Genomic DNA, 22,613 nt, shown 5'->3' on the forward strand with positions numbered 1-22,613 from the left:
GTTTGTCTGAATGCAAATATGTCATCTACAGCTTCTTACTGCTAGTCACGCAGAGGCTGCAGGAAACCTGTTCTGCTTATCCAAGCTGTAAGCATCACAGCTACCTGTGCTGTAAGTTACACATCGGAGACCCAACGTAGCCCCCTGTCCCCCAAGATAGCTTGGCCACACAACGTGCGGCCAAACCAAACCCAGGGCCAAGCCCAGCATGTACCAGAAGGTTGCATTATTGCTGATTTGGATTCTCTCTGCTTTAACCACCTCCAGGAACTGGAATAGACCCAGCTCTTCCCAGACAAAATGCTGCCCTGGGCAGGAGGCTGGGATTGCCCCCATGCACCTGTATCCTCCTGCTAGTGCCCGGAGCAGACCTGGGTTACCCAACTCTGAACCTGAGGTCTCATCCTCAGTTCCCGGGGGAGGGGGTCCACTCCTCCCCGCCCTGCTCCTCCACCCTCTCTACTCACCCGGTGGTTGTCCAGAGGGTCGTGGTCTCGGGGTGCCACGTTATCGAGGTCGCTGAACACAGGCCAATCTGAGCAGGGAGAAAAAGGAGTAAGGCACCAGCTCCATCGCTGGAACAGGTCACAAGACCCATCTACAGCCTACAGCTGCCACCAAGCCTTTTTTATTTTAAATTTATAAAGTACAAAAATGGGTGAAGAATGTATGTTGTCAGCACCGGGGGGGCCACAATTCTTCCTCGAGAAGTTACCCAGAGTCTCTACTCGCCAGCTGTGGGGTCCTGAGCAAGCAGCTTACCAGGTGTGCCTCCTTGGGGTTGTCATAATTAATGCAAATACAATTGTGTCATGTATTGATAAGCACCATGTGCTTGACCTATGGTCAAACCTCAGTGAGGTGCAGTTGTGAAGGAAGGAAAGCCATTTGTATATTTGGGGCCCAGTGAGTAGCTACAAATGGGAGAAGCCTTAGATGGCTTAAAAACCAACCATCCCCGTCTTTATCTCCTGTCCTAAGCTGCCACTAGCCAAATCTGGCTTGTCTCCTATTCTCATATGGTTTTTTTTTATTTTTATGGTTTTTAAGAATGCTTTTTACTTTTTTAAATGGTTGAAAAAAGTCAAAAGGAGAATAATATTTTGTGATATGTGAAAATTATATGAAATTTAAAATTCAGTGTCCATAGAGTTTTACTGGAACACAGCCACACCTATTTAAGTATTGTCAATGGCTGCGTTTATGCTGTGCAGAGACCACATGGCCTACAAAGTCTAAAATATTTATTACTCTCTGGCCTTTTAAGAAAAGGTTTGTCAACTCTTGCTTCAGACTATTCCCCAGGCCTTTCAGTGGTGATTTACAGGCTTCTTTATTTTATTTTTTTTTAATTTTATTTATTTATTTATTTATTTATGGCTGTGTTGGGTCTTCGTTTCTGTGTGAGGGCTTTCTCTAGTTGCGGCAAGTGGGGGCCACTCTTCATCGCGGTGCGCGGGCCTCTCACTATCGTGGCCTCTCCCGTTGCGGAGCACAGGCTCCAGATGCGCAGGCTCAGCAATTGTGGCTCACGGGCTTAATCGCTCCGCGGCATATGGGATCTTCCCAGACCAGGGCTCGAACCCGTGTCCCCTGCATTGGCAGGCAGATTCTCAACCACTGCGCCACCAGGGAAGCCCTACAGGCTTCTTTAATATCTGACATTAAAATCCTCCTCTCCTGCTTCCCTGGGGCCTCCTCCAGCTGAATAAATGGCCCCATCATCCTGCCAGTTCTTCAGATCAAAACCTTGGAGTCAGCCTTGCCTCCCCTCTTTCCTGCAGACCCCACATCCATATCATGAGCAAACTCTGTCACTTCAACTTCGGAAATAATGATGCCCATTTTTCTCCTTTGACCTGTTCATATGATGTTAATTGGTTTCTGAACACTGAACAACTTTCAGATTCCTGCAAAAACCCTATTTGGCTGTGACAGACTATTCTTTTAAGGTACTAGTCTTTTTTTTTCCCCCCGATCAGGGATTGAACCCACGCCCCCTACAGTGCAAGTGAGGAGTCCTAACCACTGGATCGCCAGGGAATCCCCTAAGATACTAGTTTTTATTTGTTAATACTCTATTTAGAATTTTTGCCTTGTATATTTATAACTGAGGTTGGGATATAGTTTTCTTTTTTGGTGTTTTGTCAAATTTTGGTATAAAAGTTTTTGCTAATTTCATAAAACACTCTGAAAAATGTTACCTTGTTTTCTACAACAAAGGCTGTTTTTACAGCATTTGGATGACTGCATCTTGAAAGTTTCTTAAAAAGAACTCACCCGTAAAACCATCTGGGCCATCAACCTTTTTGGTTGGCATGTCTGATTTTCTAACATAAGTGAAAGCCAGTTTAGCCCTGTTTTACCTGTGCTCGTCCCCTCCAATCACAATGCCCAGGGGCCAAACCATCACTCACGAAGGTGGTCCAGTTTCTGGCTGTGTGGCGTGGCAGAAGATGGCGAGGAAGGGAGAGAGTCAAAGGTTATGTCACTCATGTTCTCATCTCCAGAGTTCTCTGAGAGGCGAAGGAGCAGGGGGGGCCGGCTCCCTGAGAGGGTCCTCACCCGGGGGCTCCCGCACTTTTCCTCTGTCCCCCTCAAGGTGGTCTGGGCCGATTGCTGGAGAATTAACAGGGACATGCACGTCACACAGGCACCCTCTGGGAAAGAGGGGCTCTTCCTGTTGCCTGTTGTTCCCTCAAAACCTGAGGCCCTTCCAGCCACAGCACCCACCTGTGCCTATTAAGGGACTGGCAGAAAACCTAAAACGAATCAGTGGGGGATTAACCCAAAGGCCTCTAAGAAGGGGCATCCGGAACAGGAGCTCAGAGGGCCAGCAGTCCCAGAAGCGCTGCCCACGCTTTACAGCCCTGAGCTGGGGTATACATTCCAGAATCCCAAGCTGGTCTTTGCCAATATTGTCTTATATCTGGTCCATGCAGTGGGGGTGGGGATGGGGGCACATTCTGGACACGGCGAGGTACTCAGTGAGCCAGGTCCAAGTCTGGTCCAGCCATTTGTCAACACATCACACAAACCACATTCCACACACCCCACTCGCTATCTGTACACACCTGGTCCCCTCACTCTGGGCAAAAATGTGCCCAAATCAAGCAGACCCCAGTTCCTCTATTAGTGGGGATACTCAGGAGGGCTGTGTGCATTGGCTCAAGAGGGACGAGGGACACAGACAGGACTATGAGTCTTCCGGCCCCAATACTCTTCAATTAAGCATTGCAGGGCCTGAGCCACCAGCACACAGGAAACACAGTTTGCGGGTCCTGGCAGCAGAAGGGCCCTGCCAGTCCGAGCAGGTTCACACTGGGTACCCACCAGTAGCTTGGTGTTCTGAGTCACCGCATCCCTCTCTCTTGGGGAGAGGTCGAAAGGAGCGAGGCCCATGCTCTTGCAAATCCGGTTGCAGGCATGAGAGTTGAAGAAGAGAGCCATCCCACGGACACCTGCGGACACAACACAGCAGGGGGTCTGGAGCATTGCTCTGCTTTGGGACGGGGACAGGACGGTACTGAGCACCCTAAATGTGGCAGGGGCAGGTGTAAAACATGCTAAACTGGCAGGAGCCAGAGGCCCCAGGATCCCGTCTCCACAATCTTGGGGCGCCCCATATATCACCTCGGCCTGCTTTCTTGGGTGAACAAACAGCCCGGAGATTTTGTGGGGAGTGTGGTCTCCATGGACACGCTGGCTTTCCCTGCCTACCTAGGTTGCCATCTCCAAAGTCAGTGCCCCTCTCGGTGTGGATCTGTGGGTCGGTGTAGAGGTCACCCACACCCTGGACGTCCACCACAATCAGCTGGTGGCCGGAACGCTCAAAAGTGAAGTGGCTGAAGGCCTGTGGGGTGACATGAAAGAAAAGGTGACCGCAAGAGACCAGGCTGTGGGCTGCACAAACGCTGGCAGGCACTGCTCTGAGAGGTTTCAACACCCCACCTCTGCCCATGCTGGGAGCCTTTATCTGCAGGGAGGAGTTGTACAGAGGCAAAGACAAAGGAAGGAGCCCTGCTTAATTCGGAGGGACCCGAGGTCTGCTGAGACGGGGCACGGGCCTCTGCAGGGTCCTCACCTGCGGTGTCAGGCGCATGTTGTCATCGCGGACGAAGCCTGAGTTGGAGTTGTACTTGATGTACTTGCCCTCGATGTAGTGCTCTAGGTGGAAGAGAGGCCGGCCCAGCCTTTCCTTCAGCTCTATGACGCACATCTGCATGATGTCCACCTGGTGGGAAGGTGGGGCGGGGGGGTCAGAGGGAGGGCCCAGGTGGAACCCTCCTCTGATAAGAGGCTGGAGCACAAAGGCTGAAACTGCTAATTGTCCCCAGAATCCATTCCCCTTTTCCTTTGAGAATGAAAACCCCTGCTACGGCCTGAATGTATCCCCCCAAATTTCATAGGTTGAAATCTCAACCCTCAAAGGTGATGGTATTAGGAGGTGGGGCCTTTGGGAGGTGATAAGGTCATGAGAGAGAAGCCCTCATGAATGGGATTAGTGCCCTTATAAAAGAGACCCCATAGAGCTCCCTCACTCTGTCCACCATGTGAGGACACAGCAAGAAGATGCCAGCTATGAACCAGGAAGAGGGCCCTCACCAGAATGTGACCATGCTGGAACCTTGACCTTGGACTTAACAAATTTCTGTGGTTTTTGAGTTACCCATTCTGTGGTATTTTGTTATAGCAGCCCAAATGGACTAAGACAACCCCCCATCCTTGAGCTTTAACAGGATGCACAGCCATTCGGTAGGGATGGATGGCATCGCTTGGCTTCCCCTGGATGCTAAGTGTGGCCATGTGACTAAGCCTGGCCAATAGGAAGCAAGCAGCAGTGATGATGCAACTCCAGCCTGCCCTCTCCTTCCCTGGCCTTCCTGAGGCTGTAAGGTGGACATCTGCCAGTGAGCCAGATCTGACCATGTAGTCCAGGGCAACTCCCGGCAGGTGGCAGAGCAACAAGACAGAAGGAACCAGGCCTCTGGATGACTTAAGGAGGTGAAGCCCCAGCCCACCCTGAGACCTCACCAAAGCGGGATTGTTAGGTGAGACAAAAGGAAACCATTTCGAGTTAGCACACAACTGTGGGTCTGTCTGTTAAGCAACTCAACCTGTGCCTTATGCTAATACAGTGAATTTGCGCAAGTTATTTCACCAATCTGTGCCTGAGTTTCCTCACCTGAGGAATGGGTAAGAGGATGAAATCTGTTGGCACAGGAAAGAGCCGGTCAACGTTTGCTGATGTCATTATTATCAGCAGACACAATTCTAGAGTGATACATACCAAACCGTAAGAGTGGTTCTTTCCCTGCAAAGGGGAATTACAGGGAACTCAGACATTCCTTGCTAAATTTTGCACCAAGTATATGTTTAACTTTGTACTCAGAAGAAAACATGTAAGTACTGTGTATGTTTGTAAAGTAGAGCAGGGAAAACCTGAAACTCTAACTTGTGATCTGTTACACAAGATCATACCCACGGCACCCTGTTCCCTTGACGCCACCCACAACAGGAGCCAGGTCTGCGTTTCCCAAGGAAATGACCACCCAGGAAACTGCTTGGCTGAGTCACCAGACAGGCAGACAACAACTGCAGAGGCCAAAGGGGCCCAGAGCTGAGAGCTGAGAACCTCCCCAAATGTGGCCTCAGTTCTGAGAACCAGCCAGGGGGGAAGGAGTGGCTGGTTCCCAGAGGGCTCCTGTCCCCAAAGTTGGCTCCATTCCTACCAGGAAGTCTGCTACAGGGCCACCTGCTTGAGCAGAAGGCCACTGGGTGAGGGTCAGTGGCAAGGACACATCCGCAAGGGGACAGCCAGGTCCTCCGCAAACAACCACATTCCTCTCCCTTCATCAATTCAACCGCGTTAGTATTCACCGAGCACCTAGGCACTCGGACAGAGTTGAACAAGACAGATAAAATCCCTGCCCTCGGGGGAGAGAAGCAACTGAAATATTAACTACATGAATAAGACCCTTTCAGACGGTGCCAACTGCTCTGAAAAAAAAGAAACCAAAACAAACAAAGTGACAGGACAGAGGGTGCAGCGGTGGGTTACTTCATTTAGGACGGTCTAGTACAGCCTAGCTGAGGAGGTGACATGAGCTGAGACCTGAACCGTGAGCAGGATTGAGGAGATGCAGTGATGCAGCCTGGCAGGAACAGTCAGTGCAAAGGTCCTGAGGCAGAAACAGACTTAGGGAGGAAGGAAAAAGTGGCCAGGCCTGAGTGTACTGAATTACTAAGGAGGTCACAACCCCCGAGGGTGGGAATGTGGCTTTTTGTATCCACACCAAGGACACTTAATCAGGGGCTCTGCAAACAGTAGGCACTCAATAAATTCTGCTGGCTGCCTGGAAGTGTGGCTCTCCTAGGCACTCAGAAGATGGTACCTTATAGCTAGCAGGTGCACAAACAGTAGGAGAGCCGAGGTGTGAAATTAAGCAGGGCAGAGGCCTGCGGTGCTATTTCCTCAAATGCTTGCAGGCAACAGGAAGTTCTGCTTGGCTTCAGGTCACCAGTACCCTGGGGGCTCAAGTGAAGAAGCCAAGAGCAGGGGCTTGGAAAGCCTGGATTTGAGCCCTGACTCCATCCCTGCCCATTTGGGCAAGACACTTAACCCCTTTGTGCCCTAGGTTCCCCGGGGGCAGATAAGGAAGGAATCCATTCCCCACTCCCTCTCCTGCTTTTCCTCGGGAGCCACCAATCTCAGTCCACCTAGTCTGGGTGGAAGAACCCATATTGCTGGTGGGTACAAGGCTCAGGCCTGCCTAATCTGCATATTCCCACACCCTGGCCGTCGTGATTGGCTCAGTGATAGGCACCTGACCTAATCAAGCCAATGAAACCCATGGGACTTCCCTGACAGTCCAGTGGTTAAGACTCCGTGCTTCCAACAAAGGGGACGCGGGTTTGATCCCTGGTTGGGGAACTAAGATCCCACACGCCACGCGGTACGGCCAAAAAAAAAAAAAAGAAACCCAGTTTTGAGACTTTCATTGAAACTTGTGGGAAAACATGTCATTCCATCAAGGTTGCCGAGAAACAGAAAGGGAGCCTGCAGCTAATGGGACTAACATGTCACTACAAGTTGAAAAGCCGCCTGAGAGTGATGCCAACACAGAACACTGAGGCTAGAGCTGGAGGAAGATTCCCAACAACTTCAGTTTGGTCCTGGATCCAGCTACGCCTGTAGCCAGCACTATTCTCAGTTATAGGAGGCAATAAATTCCCTTTTTGGGTTAAGCCCGTTTGAGTGGGTTTCTGTCATTTGCAAGCAAAAATCCTGACTAATAGATCCCATCTGTAAGTGGAATAAAAACATTCCAACCTCAAACAACCTCAGACCTCTGTTTTCAGAAAGAAATAACTCTTGGCATGTACAGTACTTGACCTATCAGGCCCAATACATGATGGTTGTTATTAGCTGCTGCTGAGACGGTGAAGAAGGAAGCCTGTGACAGGCACCTCCATCGCCCTCATCTCCAGATACGTCCTGGTGTCGGAGGGCAGCAGAGTGGGGTGTCACACACCTGCTTAGGGGGCTTGTGCCGATTATACTCCTCTCCCCAGAGCTTGGCTTCCATCTGCAGACGCACGTCCTCAAAGTACACGTCCCTGTCCACGGACTCGATGTAGCGCTTTGCCACGTAGTTGGAGGCCCCCTTCCACTGCTGAGTGTGCAGGAAGTTGGAGAGCTTCTTCCTGAGGGGAGAGGCACCAGGGGGCCCGTTTGGGTGCTCTGGATCCCAGCCCTAGTCCTCAGGACGGGAAGACCCTGCCTGACCCGGCTGGCTAGAGCCAGGAACAAAATGCAAGAGGTGGGAGGGGCTTCCCCACCCCACAGCATCCTTCAAAGAGCTGCGAAGGGGGCTTAAGGGACATACTTCCTGTTCTCCTCCAGCCCATCCCCACGGCCGGTCCCAACGTATGGTCCAAGGGAGACCAGATGGAGAGGAGCTTGGGCTACAAGAAGAGAAGCCACTGTCTCCATTTCTCGACTGGAAATGTCACAGTGCCCCTGCTCTCAGGAGCCTGAGGGAGTGTGGGCAGGGCCCCCCACCCCCGAGAGGCAGGCTGAGTCACTTACGTCCTGAAGCACTCCCTCATTGCTCCCCGGCCGAAGGGCTGAAAGACATCACACAGCGGGTTATCAGTCCCTACACCCCACCCAGAGGCTACCCTGAGCCAGGAGGAGATTTTCCCCTTGGATGTCACCCACCCAATCGATGCCCTGGACCTCATCTCAACCCTAAAATCCTTGGGCCCTCCTTCCTTTACTGCAGCACCAAGGCCTCACAGAACTTCCAGCCTGGAGGCTGCAGGACTGATGAGACCACCCTATTCCCCGCCCTAGCTGAGCAGAAGACCCCCCCCAGGGGGTGAAGATATTATGGGGTGACGGGGTGGGGGTAGAGACAATACTTGTCAAAGGATGTTTTTTGTAGCCCTGTCTGTAACAGAAAAAAAGCAAAACCACCCAAATGTCCATCGACAGTAAAATGGATCAATCAATCAGGTCTATTTGCTTGACAAAATATTATACAGCAATGAGAATAAACAAATTACAGTTCTAGAAAAAACATGTACAAACCTCATGGACAAAATGTTGAGCTATACATATACTGTACGGTTCCATTTATACGGAGTACAAAAATAGGCAAAACCAATCTCGGGTGATAGAATTCAGGGTAGTGCTTACCCTTGGGGGTAAAGGAGTAGTAACTGGGGCTGAGAGGGGCTTCTGGGGGTGCCGGTGATGTTCTGTGTCTTGATCTGGGTGCTAGTTATACACATGTTCACTTGGTGAAACTCATCAAGCTATACACTTTTCTGAGTGTGTGATACACTACAAAATGTTTCACAAATCGATCCTGCCCCTTACTATGCAGGAAGTTCTCTATTTTCCAGTTGATTCCTTTTTCTTGCAACCCACTGAGTTCACCTTGTTAGATGAAAAGTAATAGGTGGTGACCTGCAAGTTTTGAAAACTGATATACACATTCACGGTTCACTGATTTTCAACAAGAGTGTCAAGAAGAATCTTTTGATATATATGATTAATACATGAAATGCCCAGAATAGGTCAATATACAGAGACAGAAGATAAATTAGTGGTTGCCCATGGCTGGGGCAGATGAGGGAATTGGAGACTGACTGCTAATGGGGAGGTATGGGGTTTCTTCTAGAGACGGTGAAAATGTTCTGGGACTGATCGTGGTGATGGTTGCGTAACTCTGTGACTATACTAAAATCCACTGAACTGTACACTTTAAATGGGTATGGGGGACTTCCCTGATGGTCCAGTGGTTAAGACTCAGCGCTCCAACGCAGGGGGCCTGGGTTCGATCCCTGGTGAGGGAAATAGATCCCACATGCCGCAACTAAGACCCAGCGCAGCCAAATAAATAAATATATAAATATTAAAAAAAAAAAATGGGTATGGGGTATGGTGTGTGAATTACATCTCAATAAAGCTGTTGTAAAAAATAAAATAAATATACAGTACTATAAAGAATCCCCCAAAGTTTAAAAAAATAAAATAAAGTGGGTGTGGAGGAGAGGAAGCAAGCCCTGACGTTGGCTCAAGAGAAATCCCCAGTCAGCCCTGACTACGCTGGGCTCAAGGCTCTGCTCACCTGAGACGCCATCTTGATCACAATTTCATCCTCCAGCCACTCCCCGGTGACAGCGTTGTACCTGCAGAGACCAGAACCCACCCCAGGGCGCAGCGTCCATTACCTGATCCTGTCACTCACTAGCTAAAGGCAGAAGACTTTTCTGGGTTGCCCACTGCCCTCGGGATCAAATCTGCTCTCTACCCACAGGCCCAGCCGACCTCCTGGGTTGGGTCTGTGGACACTCCCCCTCCCTCCCAGGTCCCCACCACACTGGCCTCCTTCCCCTTCGTCAAAGGCAGCTATTCCCTCTGCACCATGTCCCCCAGCGCTTACTGTTGTGCAGTGGGCGGGCTCGCTCCCTACCTATCTGGCTCCCCCACTGGCGTGTAACTCCACAAAGACAGGCCAGTGAACAGGACCTGGTACAGGGGAGGCTTAATAAGCACATGTTGGATGAACAGTTGAATAAGTAAATATCCTCATTGTAAGTGGCCTAGATAACGAATGGCGTGTCCCAGGATGGGAGGCGGCTGCATCCTCGGTCTTGCCAGTGTGAGGCCCAGCCCAGGTCCTGGTGCAGGCAGGGCTGGGGGAGGGTCCTGCCTCTGAGTCCAACCAGGAAAGGGGCTGCTGGATACACACCCAAGGCAGAGAGGGATGGAGAGGGTTCCAGAACATTTTCATCTCTCTTTTCCCAGGGATCCTCTTCCCCAGAGCAAATCTGGCCCTAGGCCTGGCTGGGCCTTAACAGGTTCACCTGGTAGGAAGCTCCTTGGCCCCGTAAATCCCTAAAATCTAAAACCTCCCCCAGGGCTGAGGTGTGTTCTTAGCTCCAGCAGATGCCTCCCTGGCCCTCCCTCAGGGGCGACAGACTCCAGAACCTCCCAGCTCGTGGGAACAGCCTTCTCAGAGCCTGAAAAACAAGCAGAGGCCTGGCAGTTAACGCACCCCAGGCCCAGGGTGGGGAGGAAGGCTTGTCAGAGCCACACACCTACTGGCACCAGCCCTCGGCAAGTACTGTGCTCAATAAATAACAGCAATCCTTGTTATTACTACTATGTAGAGGCCAAGGTAAAGGAAGTAGTCTTCCCTCCCTTCCAAACAGACTGAAAGCTGAGAGGCGCCCAGAAGTTGGGGGAGGGCAGAGACATGCAACAATGGAAGCATCTTAACTGTCCTTCACAATCACTAACCTTACAGAGGACAGAGCCGCTCTAGGTTCACTGAGCATTCACTGTATGCTGAGCGCTTACACGGAACTCCTCCATCAACCATCACTCAGCCCTGTGAGATCCGTACAAATATTGTGCCCACTTTCCAGATGGGGAAACCAAGGTTCAGAGAGGTGAAAAAAACCTTCCTGAGAGCCAAGATTCAAACCCAGGTCGGTTTCAAACAGAACCTTGCTCTTAACCAGCCTGGGTACAACCCACGTGAACAGGACATCTGTCCCAATAAAGGGCTGGCTTGCAGCAGAGCTCTTTAAAAACCAGGAATAGAGGTGGAAGCCTCCAATTTAGAAATCTCTGGACATTCTGGCCATCAGTGCCTGACCTCCCTCTGCTGGCAGCCAGGGCAGGTGAAATCAGCTACTATGGTTAAGAAATAAACACAATTTGGCGTGGCCCCTGGTCCCTGGTCCCCAAGGAGCTAAGGGACACACAGAACCAGCCCAGCATGTGAGTCCTGCTTTTCCAAGGGCCTCCCTGGTGGCCTGGTGTCCTCAGCCTGGAGGCCAGATGTCACCGACCAGCCACCACGCTGCGTTTATAGGCAGGAAGGAACAGAAGTCCACAACCTGGCCTTCTGGGGCCCCGACGATGCTGACCTCAGCTGCCGGCACAGACCCCAGAGCCCACTAGGAGGTCAGCCTCCGAAACGGGGAAAGGTGCACGCCAGGCTCTAAGCCATCTCCTCACAAGGTGGGAGCAGGAACACATTGCAGAAAGGTGGAGAGGGCTCCAGGGTTTCTGCCTGCCTAGCAACTGCTCCCCTTTCTTCTGGTAACAGCACCCCAATTTTCCTTTGGAAAACCACCATCCTCCATTCTCAGAACATATGGACTGGGTGAAGCTGATCCCCCAGCACCTTCTGGCTTGTGGCATGTGATCTAGACCTGGCCAGTGAGAGCAAAGCTCCTGGCACAATGACTGGTTCAGTAACCGGCCTATAACCAAAGCCAGGCCAATGAGATTCAAATGTGGAACTTTTGTTTTAAAAAAAATTGAGAAAGAAAGATCCTTTCCCATTGAGTGAGATGAAATGTGGGGCTCCTAGGAGCCATCTGTGCCACTGACGTAAGACAGTCTATCTGGGGTCAGAGCCTAAAGCATCCTTGGAGCATCTGGGACTAGCCATACGTGAAGCCCATGTAGATGAGCCCACCATTCCTTTCTATGCTTAAGCCACTGCGAATTGGGTTTCTGTCACTTGCATTTGAAACAGAGTCCTGACTAATTCAAAGACACTGGTCTGAGTCAGAAAGTTATCTTATTAACTACCTGGGTGACCCTGTTCAAACCTCTCTCTCCACTGGGGAAACTGAAGGAACTCACAGGGTTGACCTGGATGAGTCAGAGCTGGAGGGGTCTACAGAGGTCACAGGACATAGGACAGGCCCCAGGGCAGATCCATGAGTCTTCTAAAATTATGAGTAAAATTAGACATATGTGTGCAACTTTCTGAGATGGCTTCATCAGATTCTCAAAGGAGTCCCGAATGCTTGACACAACTACTCCAGACTTTCTTAATGAGTAAATACATATAGAGCGCTTAAACAGTGCCTAGCAGATGGAAAATTCAGTAAATAAGGACCCTCGTCATCATCATCATCGTCCTCCTTACTATTATGTTGGTGGTAGTGTTTTGTTGTTTTTCATTTTTCTTCCTGAAACCCCCTGAAAACACTCTTGCTTCCTTCTGCCTTTTCAAATAGGAAATCTAGACCCTCCCAGCTCTGTCCTGTGAATCTTCCTGAGGCCAAGGCACTGAACAGCTGGTCTGCTCCCTTCCCCTTTGATAGCAATTGTGGGGTCATGTGCTGAGATGATGGACCCACAAGACGAAAGTAGCCTGGATCCCTGAGCTGCCCTGAAGAGTTACTCAAGTCTCACCCAACTTCATATGAGCAAGAAATGCGCCTTTGTTGCATTAAGCCCTTGGGGTATTTGTACTTGCAGTACAGCTCAGCCTAGCCTGTAGAATACACACCTTACAGGATTAAATACACACTGTAAGGGTTAAATGAGATCATGCACAATGCCTTAAGCATGTGTAAATACTCAAATATTGGCTGATATTATTATTATTATAGTCCCTTTTCCTTGATCTCCAAGGGTACTTAAGCCTCACTGATTTTAAGCAGAAGGAGGACCCAAACCCCAAGGACTCCTCGTGGACTGGGGTCATATAGCGTCTGCAGACAAGGCGCTGACCTGTGACGCGTGGCGCATTCCGTGGCAATGTCCTCCAGGTGGAACTCGGCCCAGGGGTCAGGCATGTGCTTGGCCTTCTCGATTGCATGCTTCCAAGCTTCCTGCAGAAGCAAAGGGGAGTGTTAGGTCCAGACCAGGGGCTTCTGGGACAGTGCAGGGCAGCTCCTCTCACCCTGTGATTTCCCAGTGTCTCCAACCTCTGGGGAGGCAGACAGCATCAGTCAGAGAGAATCACTCCCATCTATTATCCCTGTAGGAACATAGTTCCCAAAAGACCTCACACGGGCACAGCTCACATCGGCCCAGCTTTCCCACCGCCAGAAGTGACCTGTCTTAACTACAAAACCGAAGAAGAAACATAATATGTATAGAAAACACGTACTGCTTCACTTGTTATCAAAAAGTTGAGAATGAAAATAAGATGATATTCCCCCATCCCGCCTTGTTCAGACTGGCAAACACTTTAACAGCTGGTAATGACGAGTCTGACCAGGATGTGGGGAAACAGGTGTTCTCACGTACTGTCAGTGGGTATAAACCTCTTCTAGCGGCAATCTGGCAATGTACTAAAATGGAAAAAGTGTATTCCTTTATTTTGACCCAGCAATTCTACATCTAGGAATGTATCCTCTAGAAATACAAACATAAGTGTGCAAACATACATGTACAAGAGGTATCACTGTGATTATGCAAAACTGAATTCATCCCAAACTCTGTGGGGAGTGGTTAATACACTTTGATTCTATTCATTTAAAATGCTAAACCACCTTATGGTGGGAATTCTGGACCCTGTCAGGCCCAATGTCACCTTTTCATAAATATTATATAAATCATAAATACACCCCATTTTACTGCCCTAAATGAGATTCATAGACAATTTAACCTTCTTAAACTCAAGAGTATATCAAACTATGCAAAAGATATGTTGCCTTTACATTAACAAAGTGCTAAGTTCTCAGTTAATTATGAACAGATTCCCATGAGACGTTCCAAGGTCCTGGGGGTGCAGGACAATTCCCTGTGCAGATCTGCTCTGCCCATTGCAGGGTTCAGCATCCCTGCCCTCCACCCATTCGGTGCCTCAGTGCCTTCCATTGTTGTGCTGCCTGAAAACATGTCCCCAAACGTTCAAACCCTGTTAAGAACAGGGCTTCAAGGGTACTAACTGGGAAAGACGACCAAGGCACGTTACAGAGAGAACATGCTGATTCTCAACAGCATCATAGTACGACCCCATTTTTTTGTTTTAAGAAGCTCATTTGGGACTTCCCTGGTGGTCCAGTGGCTAAGACTCCATGCTCCCAATGCAGGAGGCCCAGGTTCGATTCCTGGTCAGGGAGCTAGATCCCACATGCCACCACTAAGAGTTCACGTGCCGCAACAAAGATCCCGAGTGCCGCAACGAAGATCCGCACAGCCAAATAAATAAATAAATAAATATTATTATATAAAAAAAAAAAGCTCATTTTACTGCTTTTATAATCCCAAGGTGGACTCCTTTCTTGTCCCCTCCAAACAAACACTCCAACTCTCACACTGGGCAGCAATACCCTCTCCATCTTTTCCTGTAGAGCTTGAACCTTTGCCCGACAGCCTCTACAGAATCAGTAAGACCAAAACTCCCTTCCAGGCCACAGGCCTGAGCCACAGGGAGGGTCTGGATGGTGGGCTGGCCACTGTCTGGGCCTGGCAGATTCCAGACCTCCCCACCCCCCAGTGGCATCCCTCAGCCTCCTGGACCAGCTCTTAGGAGCTCTTCCACGGACTTGGGTCCAAACAGGACAGCTCCCAGCACACGCCCCCGGCCTAAGCTCCATCACTGGGATCCTGCTCCGAGGAGATGAGGCACTCACACACATGCATGCACACGGCCCAGGGCTCCCGTACTGGGGCTTTCTAATCTCTGCAAAGTCTAAAAATGAAGCCCGTAATTTTTTCCTTCCTATTTGGAGCTAATTCATGCTTAATGAAAACACTTGGAAAATACAGAAGACAAAGAAAATTCAAATCTGCCACATGCCGTCCACCAGAGCAACTATCATCGATGTTTTGGACTAGTTCTTTTCCAGATCCCTTACATGCATTTTTAAATAAAATTGGAATCACACTGCAAATATAACTTACAGCCTTTCAGGAGAGTGGGTCAATGGGACTTGGTTCTTTATTTAGTGATCTTGATTTTATTCCCCTGATTCCAAATGCTTGATCTGCTTATTACAAAAAAGTACAAGTACTACAGAATTCTGAATTAGAAAGCAGCAGTCCTTTCTAACCTCTATTCCTCTGAAAACCTCAGCTGACAGTTGATTTAGATATTCTGCAGGTTTCCTGCTATGCATTTGTTAACACACACATGAATTTAAGAGCACCGGCACAGTATTCTGTTCTGCATCTTACGTTTCCCCACTTAACACAGGATCCTGGACCCAGCCTTTCCATGTCAAACGTACAGACAGGCTGGGTCGACCTCGTTTCCCTTCCATGGTTGTAGGATATACAATTGTATAAATGTACCTTAAGCTGTTTCTCAGACCTCAGTTGATGGCTATTTAGATTCTCTCTAATAATCCCTCGTATAAACAGTGCTGAAGGGACCATCCTCGTATCTAAATCTCTGTGCACTTGTGCAAGAGCTCAGTAGGACATACTTCTTGGAAGTGTAATCACTGGATCACATTTAAAGTTTAGAAATTTGCAGTTCTCCTCCAAAAAGATTCTCCTAGGTTACACTCCAAGAAGCAAAGAACAAATCACTCAGATTTTTTGACACAAACATCACAACATGAATTTACAAGTTAGCTGTAACAGCTGTGTTAACAATCCACTGGGGCTTCCCTGGTGGCACAGTGGTTGAGAATCTGCCTGCCAATGCAGGGGACACGGGTTCGAGCCCTGGTCTGGGAAGATCCCACATGCCGCGGAGCAACTGGGCCCGTGAGCCACAACTACTGAGCCTGAGCGTCTGGAGCCTCTGCTCCGCAACAAGAGAGGCCCGCGCACCGCGATGAAGAGTGGCCTCCACTCGCCGCAACTGGAGAAAGCCCTCACACAGAAACGAAGACCCAACACAGCCAAAAATAAACATAATAAATAAATAATAAATAAAAATTAAAAAAAAACAACAACAATCCACTGCATGGGTTTATCATTATTGACTTAACTGTTCACCTGTGGTTCTCCACAGTGAGACTCTGAGCTTGTCACTGCCTTTTCCCTGTTATACATAACCCTGCAGCAGACATGTTTATGACTACAGCAGTTGCTGGATTTCTGTACTTTAAAAAAGTGCCACAGTCCCCTCTTGTATTCCAGCTGCTGTGAGTGGCAGGGATGGCCTTCTGACCCCGACCTGTCAAGGAGCCTGCTGAGTTCTGAGTAGTCAGCAGGCCGCCCTTCTGAGCATGTCTGTACAAGTGCCCTGTTCTCTGCCTGAGACACACGACTTTCTCAATGTACCTCTCTCAACCGGTGACTAAGACGCGCCCTAAGCAACCAAAGATAGGGCCCCCCATTTAATGAGGATTATCGACAGAAATTACCTGCTGGCTGGATGCTATGGCAGCAACCAAAAAAAACAGTCAAGGAAAAAAGTATTTCAGAATTAGAGGGCGTGTTATTTCACAGGCTCAGAATTACCATTTTTTTACAAACTCAGAAAAAAAATCAAGCCACGCCTTACTGGCAATAGGTGGGTTTAATGCAACTGACTTTTTTTTAAAGCACAATATAAAAAGTCCTGTACTAAGATTCAGTTCCCTCAGCTCTGGTTCCGGCCCACTGCTGACCAACTGGGGGAACCTCTATTTCCTCATTTACAAAAGACAATGAAGAATATTTTGACTACTGGTGGTCAGCTTCTTTCCTGTCCCCACCCATGGGGTAGACAGGCTCCCACCAGAAATAGTGGCTGACTGAGCATGCAGTGCTCATTACAGGTGAACAACCTCAGCTAAGCTGAAATCACTGGTACTATTTTACCCATCAGGTTAGGAAAAACAGGTGGTTACGGAGGACTGGGAAGTGAGTGCTCCCAGACACTGTGAGGAGAGTGGAAGCAGGTACTGCCACCTTTGAGGGCCATCTGGTTATGCCAGATGGTTGGCCAGCAGTTATGAACCTTCTTCACTGACCTCTGACCCAGCCATGCTGATCACCTACCCAGGTGTGCCTAGGTAAGCCAGCCCAAAGACGGTCGGTGCTCATGATGCTATGTAACAGGCAAGCGTTACAAACAACCTGCCAGCCCACAGGGGGATGATTAGGTACACTTGGCATACTTGTATGCAGCCGTTAAAAAGATGATGGTACTGATATGGGCAATCTCTAAGGCCTACTGTTTGGGGGTAAAAAGCAAGGTGCTGAATAAAGCAAACAGCATGACACCATTTACTGGTGGAGGAAACCCACAAATCAGTACTATAGATTTCTTAGACTCACAGACAGATATCAGACCTGTGGTTGCCAAAGGGGATGGGGGGGTAGAGGGATGGAATGGGAGATTGGGGTTGGTAGATGCAAACTATTACATTTAGAATGGACAAACAACAAGGTCCTACTGTATAGCACAGGGAACTATATCCAGTCTCCTGGGATAAACCATAATGGAAAAGAATATAAAAAGAATGTCTATATGTGTGTAACTGAGTCACTTTCCTGTACAGCAGACATTGGCACAGCATTGTAAATCAACTCTACTTCAATAAATATATATATGAAAAAAATACCATAGATTTCTAAGGATATGTGTGTCTGTAGATATATGCATAAATGTACATTTATATATAAATGCATCTTAAAAGGTCTGAAAATTTTACAGCACAGGAAATATAGCCAATATTTATAATGACTTTATTTTTTTACATTTATTTATTTATTTATTTATTTTTGGCTGCGTTGGGTCTTCGTTGCTGTGCGTGGGCTTTCTCTAGTTGCGGTGAGCGGGGGCTACTCTTTGTTGCGGTGCACGGGCTTCTCATTGCGGTGGCTTCTCCTGTTGCAGAGCATGGGCTCTAGGTGCACGGGCTTCAGTAGTTGTGGCTCATGGGCTCTAGAGCGCAGGCTCAGTAGTTGTGGCGCCTGGGCTTAGTTGCTCCATGGCATGTGGGATCTTCCCAGACCAGGGCTCGAACCTGTGTCCCCTGCATTGCAGGCGGATTCCTAACCACTGCTCCACCAGAGAAGCCCCATGATGATTTTAAATGGAGTATAATCTATAAAAATACTGAATCACTATGTTCTACACCTGAAACTAATATAATGTTGTAAATCAGCTATACTTCAATAAAAATTAAAGATAAAAATAAATTTAAAAGGTCTGAAAAGTGATTATTCAAAACTGACACAATGGTTCTCTGGGAATAGAAGAGGATAAGAGGCTGATCAAGGTGACTTCAGCTTCATCTACATTGTCTTCATTTTTTTACTATGAGAATGTCTTCAGGCATTGCATGTGTAAGTCAACGCTATTAAAAAAGATCACTGGGTTAGATGACCTTAAGGCCCTGACAGCTCTAACATTCTCTAGTTTCAAAGAGCCTAAAACTCAGGTGAGTGGACTAATTATTCTTACATAAAACAGGGGCCTAGGGGGTTTCACAAAGAGGAAAACATAATCCTGGGATGAGAACAGAATGGCTTTGGTTCCTCAGAGCCTGAGAGTATAAAATAAAACTAAATAAATAATTAATTAATAATAATAGTAAATTTCCTGAAATATGCCAGGAGTGAGACCAGATGTGTGGCTAATGTGTTTGCAATCTCTTTGGCACATATGATGTTATCAGCTACTGCTGCCGTTTTTATATCACTATTCTTATTACTACTATCACAGCAATCAAAGCATCCAGATCTTACATGAAGAAGCATCCAGTAGCTCCTTGAAGCTTCCTTTTTTTAAAAAATTAATTTATTTTATTTATTTTTATTTTTGGCTGCGTTGGGTCTTCGTTGCTGCGCGCAGGCTTTCTCTGGTTGCGGCGAGCGGGGCCTACTCTTCGTTGAGGTGCGCGGGCTTCTCATTGCAGTGGCTTCTCTTATTGTGGAGCACGGGCTCTAGGCGCGCAGGCTTCAGTAGTTGTGGCACGCAGGCTCAGTAGCTGTGGCATGCGGGCTCTAGAGCGCAGGCTCAGTAGTTGTGGCGCACGGGCTTAGTTGCTCTGCGGCACGTGGGATCTTCCCGGGCTAGGGCTCGAACCCGTGTCCCCTGCATTGGCAGGCGGATTCTTAACCACTGCGCCACCAGGGAAGCCCGAAGCTTCCTTCTTGAAACATCAACTGTTACATTCAGTAAGCAGATGTTATAAAATATGTTTTCCCCATCATCACTTCTGTAGATTTTAAGAACTATAGCCCTAAGTCAGCCTTACTTACCCCTCCTGACCGACAGTAAAGGGCTTAAACCACAGCCAAGGACAAGTAAAAGAAGTGGGAAGAAGTGGGGATGCACAGTCACGCTCTGGGATGGAAAGAGGCCACGTCACCGTGTGGCTGCCCCACTCTGGGCCACACGCATTTAGAGGTTTCGTGCAATTTCCATGAAACCCAGCACTGAATATAATAGCAAAAACCTGGAAACTTCCTAAGGATCCCACAAAAGGAAATACTTAAAGAAACTGTGGCATATCTATACAACGGGCTGCCATGGGGCCACTAAAAAAATGATGGACTAGATCCACATTTACTGATGTGGAAAGATATGCACCATTTCTTGATTGCTGAGGAAAAACTGGTCATTAGAGAGCATATATAGCAAAATCCTGTTATTGTAAGGAAAAGTCCCTGTTTATTTAGTCGTGTCTGTATTTATACGGAAATACACACTAAGACCTTAACAGCAGTTGTATCTGCACTTTCAAAGTTGTCTTCTGCAAGGAGCATACATTACTTCTATAAGCAATAAAACAAATAATTATAAAGGAAACAAAATTAAAAATCCTCAAGAAATCTCCCTCTGTTGAAAACAGTAGCTGCAGCTCATCTTCCCTGACCAGGGGGATTCGGAGTCATGGCTAGAGAGGACGGGAAGAGAAGGATGGGAACAAAAAGCAGCAAAGCAATAACATTCCTTAGGATGACAAAGCGCCCTGTCTCCTGGAAGTCTTTCCTCAGACAGCATCCTGGCCGGCATCTCACGGTAACCTGGCCAAGGACGGACAGGCAGGTAGGATAGTTCCCAGTCCACTGACGAGGTACCCAAGGCTCAGAGAGTGAGGAGGTGATTTGCCTTCAGACCTACAGCAACCATGAAATGGAAGACCCAGGACTCAAGAATGTGGACCAGGGCTTCCCTGGTGGTGCAGTGGTTGAGAATCTGCCTGCCAATACAGGGGACACGGGTTCGAGCCCTGGTCTGGGAAGATCCCACATGCCGCGGAGCAACTGGGCCCGTGAGCCACAATTGCTGAGCCTGCGCGTCTGGAGCCTGTGCTCCGCAACAGGAGGGGCCACGATAGTGAGAGGCCCGCGCACCGCGATGAAGAGTGGCCCCCGCTCGCCACAACTAGAGAAAGCCCTCGCACAGAAACGAAGACCCAACACAGCCATAAATAAATAAATAAATAAATAAATAAAAAGGAATGAAGTACTGACACTTCAACATGGATGTTCCTTGAAAACACTACGCTAAGTGAAAGAAGCCAGACACAAAAGGCCACATACTGCATAATTCTATTTACATGAACTGTCTGGAGGAGGCAAATCCATAGAGACTGAAAATAACGTTAGTGGGTACTAGGGTCTGGGTGGGATGGGGATACTGGGGGGTGATGGCTAAGAGGTACGGGGCTTCTTTTAGGGTAATGAAAATGAGCTAAAATTGGCTGTGGTGACGTGGATGCATAATTTTATGAATACACTAAAAGCTATTGAATTGTACATTTTAAATGGCTAAATTGTACGGTATGTAAATTATATTTCAATAAAGCTGCTCAAAATTTACAAAATAAAATTAAAGAAGGGGGACCCCTGTTAATGAATATCCAGCATATTCCATAAAGGACCACATGCTTCATAAAGATGAGTCCCTCCAGCCAGGCTTGACTCTCTTCAGCCTCCTCCTGTTCTCCAGACACCAGGTCACTGATGGCTTCCTGCCCAATGCCAGAGGCAACGTCTTTTTCCTTCATCTGTCCAGCAGGCCCTTATTTTGCTGGAGGTCCAAAGCTTTTTGGACCCAGGACACCTAAGCTTCTCTTTCCCATTCTGCATTCCCAGAGCACTGGGCAAAGTACCAAAATGGTCACCACCTCTGCGTATGCACAGAGTTTCCTGTGGTCAGTGGGCAGGGGCAGAAGCCCAAAGCTGCCAGGCTGGGGTTTCCCTGGGCTCGGGTGGGCAGGGATGGCTCTTTTCCCAGTGAGTCATCAGATGCTCATCCACTTCATTCTGGGGTGACTGCTGGACTTTGACCAAGCTGTTAGAGCCACACTGGGCGGGTTGAAAGTATCAGTTTAATCACCAAAGTCTACCAAGAAGGGCGTGGGAAGCAGGCGTGCCCATGCATCACGGGAGCACCAATGCCAGTGCAACTTCTTTGAAGGGCAATGGGCAATGCTCAGCCAAGTTTTGAACCCACAAACATTTTGCTCCAGCCATTCTACCTCTGGGGATTTACCTGGCAGTCACACCCCCGAGTGGGCACCAGGACACACGCACATGTAAGAGACACACATAAGACATGCTTACGGAAGCGGTTTGTGGTAGCAAAAGACTGGAAACGACCTTCACACCCACCCATGAGGGACTGGCTAAATATATTACAGTGCTTCCAGATAATGCCATGATATTCGGCCATTAGAAAAACAAAACAAAATAAGCAAGACAACATACTGCACTCATGAAGCATCAAGCAATTAAGATCTCAGAGCCTCAGTTTTACTGTCTGTCAAAACATCAATCCTCATAGGACTGCTGTGCAGATTCAATGAGTTGATATGAGTAAAACATGTAGAGCGGGTCTGCCTGATCCACAGTGCCAGTTCTATAAGTTCTAGCTGATGTCAGTTCATATGTGCCAATATGGGAAGACAGCACAGGAGTGCAAAACAGGTTTGCGGTAAACTAACATTTCTGCGAAAAAGAAAAGGAAGAGAGTCACATACGTACATATGCTTATACTCACAAGGAACATCTGTGGAAGGACATCCCCCAGGGAAACAGGGATCAGGGGTGGGAGGGTTACTTTTCACTGTTTACCATTTGTACAGGTTGAATTCTTTCTACCGTGTAGGTATACTACTTACATATTATAAAATACATGTATTTTCAAGTTTGTTTAGATATGTGTATAGATTTATTACAGCACTGTTTGTAACAGGAAAAAAAGGAAAAAACCCAAGTGTCCCTCAAGAGGGGGAACTGGTTAGGGACTTCCCTGGTGGTCCAGCGGTTAAGACTCCACGCTCCCAAAGCAGGCAGCCCAGGTTCGATCCCCGGGCAGGGAACTAGATCCCACATGCCGCAACAAAGATCCCAGGTGCTGCAACTAAGACTCAGTACAGCCAAATAAAGAATTTTTTTTTTTTTTTAAAAAGAGGGGGACTGGTTAGAGAAACCCATG

The 22,613-nt window shown here is 48.3% G+C and overlaps 1 protein-coding gene and 1 non-coding gene across 2 annotated transcripts in view; one reads left to right on the forward strand and one right to left on the reverse strand.

Moving 5' to 3' along the window:
• The window catches only part of EEF2K (eukaryotic elongation factor 2 kinase), a 60,376-nt gene that overhangs the window by 19,262 nt on the left and 18,501 nt on the right, over nucleotides 1–22,613 (reverse strand). The window contains exons 3-11 of the mRNA XM_007189957.3: nucleotides 13,058–13,158; nucleotides 9,642–9,702; nucleotides 8,093–8,130; nucleotides 7,536–7,707; nucleotides 4,085–4,234; nucleotides 3,721–3,853; nucleotides 3,334–3,461; nucleotides 2,418–2,619; nucleotides 468–535 (exon numbers count right to left, since the gene is read on the reverse strand). Coding sequence (XP_007190019.1) covers nucleotides 468–535; nucleotides 2,418–2,619; nucleotides 3,334–3,461; nucleotides 3,721–3,853; nucleotides 4,085–4,234; nucleotides 7,536–7,707; nucleotides 8,093–8,130; nucleotides 9,642–9,702; nucleotides 13,058–13,158 — 1,053 coding nt within the window. The remainder of the gene's footprint in view (nucleotides 1–467; nucleotides 536–2,417; nucleotides 2,620–3,333; nucleotides 3,462–3,720; nucleotides 3,854–4,084; nucleotides 4,235–7,535; nucleotides 7,708–8,092; nucleotides 8,131–9,641; nucleotides 9,703–13,057; nucleotides 13,159–22,613) is intronic.
• Nucleotides 14,325–14,397, forward strand: TRNAW-CCA (transfer RNA tryptophan (anticodon CCA)). The gene has a single exon. It is a non-coding gene; the product is annotated as a tRNA-Trp (tRNA).

This window comes from Balaenoptera acutorostrata, chromosome 15 (assembly GCF_949987535.1).
Source record: "Balaenoptera acutorostrata chromosome 15, mBalAcu1.1, whole genome shotgun sequence".
Lineage (NCBI taxonomy): Eukaryota > Metazoa > Chordata > Mammalia > Artiodactyla > Balaenopteridae > Balaenoptera > Balaenoptera acutorostrata.